Raw genomic sequence first — 3,863 nt, 5'->3', positions numbered from 1 at the left:
AAAAAAAAAAAAAAAATTAACCCAAGATGAATTAAAGACGTAAATGTAAGACCTCAAACTATAAAAATCTTAGAAAAAGGCTGAGCGCGGTGGCTCACACTTGTAATCTCAGCACTTTGGGAGGCGGAGTCAGGTGGATCACTAGGTCAGGAGATTGAGACCAGCCTGACCAACATGGCGAAACCCCTTCTCTTCTAAAACAAAAACAAAAACAAAAACAAAAAATTAGCCAGGTGTGGTGATACATGCCTGTAATCACAGTTACTCAGGAGGCTGAAGCAGAAGAATCACTTGAACTCGGGAGGTGGAGGTTGCGGTGAGCGGAGATTGCGCCATTGCACTCCAGCCCGGGGGACAGAGCGAGACTCTGTCTCAAAAAAATAAGAAAATCTTAGAAAAAAACCTGGGAAATATGAAATACTCTACTGGACATTCATCTATGCAAATAATTTATGACTAAATTCTGAAAAGCAAATGCAACCAAACCAGAAATTGACAATTGCGATCTAATTAAATGGAGCTCCTACACAGCAAAAGAAGCCATCAACACAGTAAACAGACAAGCTCCCTTTTCTAAGATGCTCTTGTCACCCTCCTGTTTTTCTCTGGACCTTCCCTGCCCTTCTGGTGCCAGTCCTTCTCTATTCCTAGTGATCTCATCCTCACATCTCCCTCCTTCCTCCCTGTGTTGTCTTACCAGTTGGTACCTCCTAACTTCTCTCTTTCCCTCTCAGCAGTCCCCGTTTGTGGATTTAGAGTCTGGCTTGAGAAGTTTGCAGCTTGGACCCGGATCCCCCTCATCATCAAGAAGCAACTTGAGATGACTGTCCCTGGGGCATGTCATCGGGTCATCGCCTGCTGGCCCTGTGAGCAAGCACCAAGCTCCACAGTGCCTGTTCCTTGCCCCAGACCTGGCCTTACCCAAGTACAGAAGAGCTTTCTTTCCTCCTTCTTCCATTTTGCTTTTCTAAGCGGGTGAATAATTTTATAATTGAAAAAAATAAAGATAATTTTAAAGTCTGTAAATCTGGCCACCAGGTGCAGTGGCTCACACCTGTCATCCTAGCAGATTCGGAGGGTGGGGCGGATGGATCACCTGAGGTCAGGAGTTCGAGACCAACCTGGCCAACATGGCGAAACCCTATCTCAACTAAAAATACAAAAATTAGCCGGGCGTGGTGGCGGGCACCTGTAATCCCAGCTACTCGTGAGGCTGAGCCAGGAGAATCTTACTTGATTCTTTTGGGTTGCAGGGAACTGGGAAACTTTTTTGGGGGGAGCAGAGAAATGGAAGCTCCCAGGCAATTTTGTTCTCTGATACTTCATTTTATTCACCTTTGGAGTTGAATCCTGGGCTTTCTGTAAAATCAATGTACATTTCAAGATGGGAAACTATTTTTAAGTTTTACTAGTGGAATTGCATTTAGTCACCAGCCAGATATAGGAGCTTTGAAATAAAATATGAATTCTGAATAACAAGAGGAGTGGGGAAAATATATTTATTTTATTGGAACCTGGGGGGTGGAGGTTGCAGTGAGGCTAGATCGTGCCACTTCACTCCAGCCTGGGTGAAAGAGCAAGACTCTGTCTCAAAAAGAAAAAAAAAAAAAAAAAAAAACAAGAGGAAAACGTCCATAAATCCCGGGTGTTATGGTGTGAATATGTCCCCTCTGAAATCCAGGTGTTGCCAATGTGATGGTATTAGGAGGGGGCCCTTAGGGGGTGACTAAGCCATGAGGGCCCCTGCCTCATGAACAGGATTAAGGCCCTTATACAGGAGGCTTCTGTAGGGCTGTTGGCCCCACAGGGTCGTGGGGTGTCCCTTATGCTGTGTTGAGGCACAGGATCAGAGAAGAGACAGGAGACTGAAGAACTCGAGAAGAGCAGCTGGACTCGGGGGGCCATGCCACCTATGATCGGAGACAGGTGAGGTCCCGAACGTCCAGAAGTGTCTGTATTTATTAGGTACAAGGCAGGGAGGTAGGATCATGAGTGAGGTCATCTATAGGCTTAGTGATAGGGCATACATAATCACGTCAATAGCAGGTGAGGGGGCCACCCCATTATGTCGCCTAGGAAGAGAGGTGGGCCATAAGCAGTAGGGGGCCACGCGCAGTAGGGGGCTATGCCATGCACAGTAGTGGAGGATCATGTACAGAAAAGGAGTCCACCCCCATTAGGTCACTGAGGCAAGGAGGTGGGCTGTGTGCAACAGGTGTTGTGCACAACACTTCTTATCTGGGGGCTGGAGACTTCAAAGGATTTCTAATAGAAGGATACTGTAAGCCAACGCAGTGGGAGCTGACAGACTTGTGCTCTTCTCTAAGATATTTACGGGAGGATGATTTGAGCTAGCACAGAAGTGAGAAAAGGCTGACAGGGGGTACACCTGCCGTGACTGGTCACACCAGAGGGGTTCTTCTCCCTTGGTTATTTGCGGGATCTCAGGCCTGAGGCCTCCTTTCCATAGGAACTGGATGCAAGCTACTACAACTCCTTTATCAGGAGGACAGGCTCTTGCTCCAAGCCTGCCATATAGCGTTACAGCGTATGCCCTTTCAGGCAGGGAGGCCAACGCCTGGGTCTTTGGTTCTTGTCCTAGTCTGGCTGTTTTCCCATGTACTGCTTCCGCTTTGTGACTGCTCTAGGCATTCCTCCTACTACAAACTACCATCTAGTTATATGGAAGGATTATATAAATCAGCGCTAAATGTGTCGGTACAGCTCTGACTACAATACCTATATGATTATATAGAATACCTATGTGATTATATAGACTATATTTATATGACTACATAGAAAGATTATATGGAACTAAGTATGCTAGATATAAGTACTAAGTATGTTTATATAAGCTAGATATATTATGCAGTAAGTTACTATATGATTATATAGAAAGATTATATAAAGGAAATAGCTGAGCAATTAATAACACTATAAACTAAGATAGTCTTCAGGCACTAATTGTGCCTGAGGTTTGCACAGCTCTCTTTCCTTGGTGCTGCTCACGTCTGGGGTTACCTACAGGCTTCATTCAGGCATTGGCTCACTTGCCTTTCCCCCATCCACGATGTGAGGATGCAGCGCTCCTCCCCTGTGAAGGGTGCAGCAGCAAGGCACCACCTTGGAAGCAGAGAGTGGCCCTCACCAGACACCGAATCTGCCAGTGTCTTGATCTCTGACGACCCACCCCTTGGTGCTGTGACAGTAAATTTCTATCGTTTATGAATCACCCAGTCTGTGGTATTTTATTATAGGACGTATGGACTAAGATACTGAGTTACAGCCAGGTGCAGTGACTCATGCCTGCAATCCCAGCACTCTGGGAGGCTGAGGCAGGTGGATCACCTGAGGTCAGGGGTTTGAGACCAGCCTGATCAACATGGAGAAACCCTGTCTCCACTAAAAATTCAAAATTAGCTGGGTGTGGTGGTTTGCACCTGTAATCCCAGCTGCTTGGGAGGGTGAGGTAGGAGAATCTCTTCGACCTGGGAGGTGGGGGTTGCAGTGAGCCCAGATCTCGCCACTGCACTCCAGTCTGGGCAACAGAGTAAGACTCCATCACCCACCCCCGAAAAAAAAGGCAAGGTGCCGTGGCTCATGCCTGTAATCCCAGCACTTTGGGAGGCTGAGGCGGGTGGATCACCTGAGGTTAGGAGTTTGAGACCAGCCTGACCAACACAGAGAAACTCCATCTCCACTAAAAATACAAAATTAGCTGGGCATGGTGGTGTGTACCTGTAATCCCAGCTACTCGGGAAGCTGAGGCAGGAGAATTGCTTGAACCCAGGAGGGGAGGTTGTGGTGAGCCGAGATTGTGCCATTGCACTCCAGCCTGGACAACAAGAGTAAAACTCCATCTC

The 3,863-nt window shown here is 47.1% G+C and overlaps 1 protein-coding gene across 3 annotated transcripts in view; it reads left to right on the top strand.

Annotated features, from left to right (window-relative positions):
* Positions 1-1,030, top strand: part of APOBEC3H (apolipoprotein B mRNA editing enzyme catalytic subunit 3H) — a 6,184-nt gene extending 5,154 nt beyond the window's left edge. The window contains exon 5 of one of the 3 annotated variants that reach the window (XM_017544595.2): positions 738-1,030. In XM_017544595.2, the coding sequence (XP_017400084.1) occupies positions 738-824 (87 nt within the window). In that variant the 3' untranslated portion in view covers positions 825-1,030. Of the gene's footprint in view, positions 1-734 lie in introns of all 3 variants that reach the window. The other 2 variants (XM_037744382.1, XM_017544594.2) reach the window with 2 other exon arrangements.
* Positions 1,031-3,863: the final 2,833 nt, after the last annotated feature.

The sequence above is a fragment of the Cebus imitator genome, unplaced genomic scaffold (assembly GCF_001604975.1).
Source record: "Cebus imitator isolate Cc_AM_T3 unplaced genomic scaffold, Cebus_imitator-1.0 Scaffold170, whole genome shotgun sequence".
In the NCBI taxonomy this organism is placed as follows: Eukaryota; Metazoa; Chordata; class Mammalia; order Primates; family Cebidae; genus Cebus; species Cebus imitator.
This window is presented reverse-complemented; position numbering and strand designations above follow the sequence as displayed.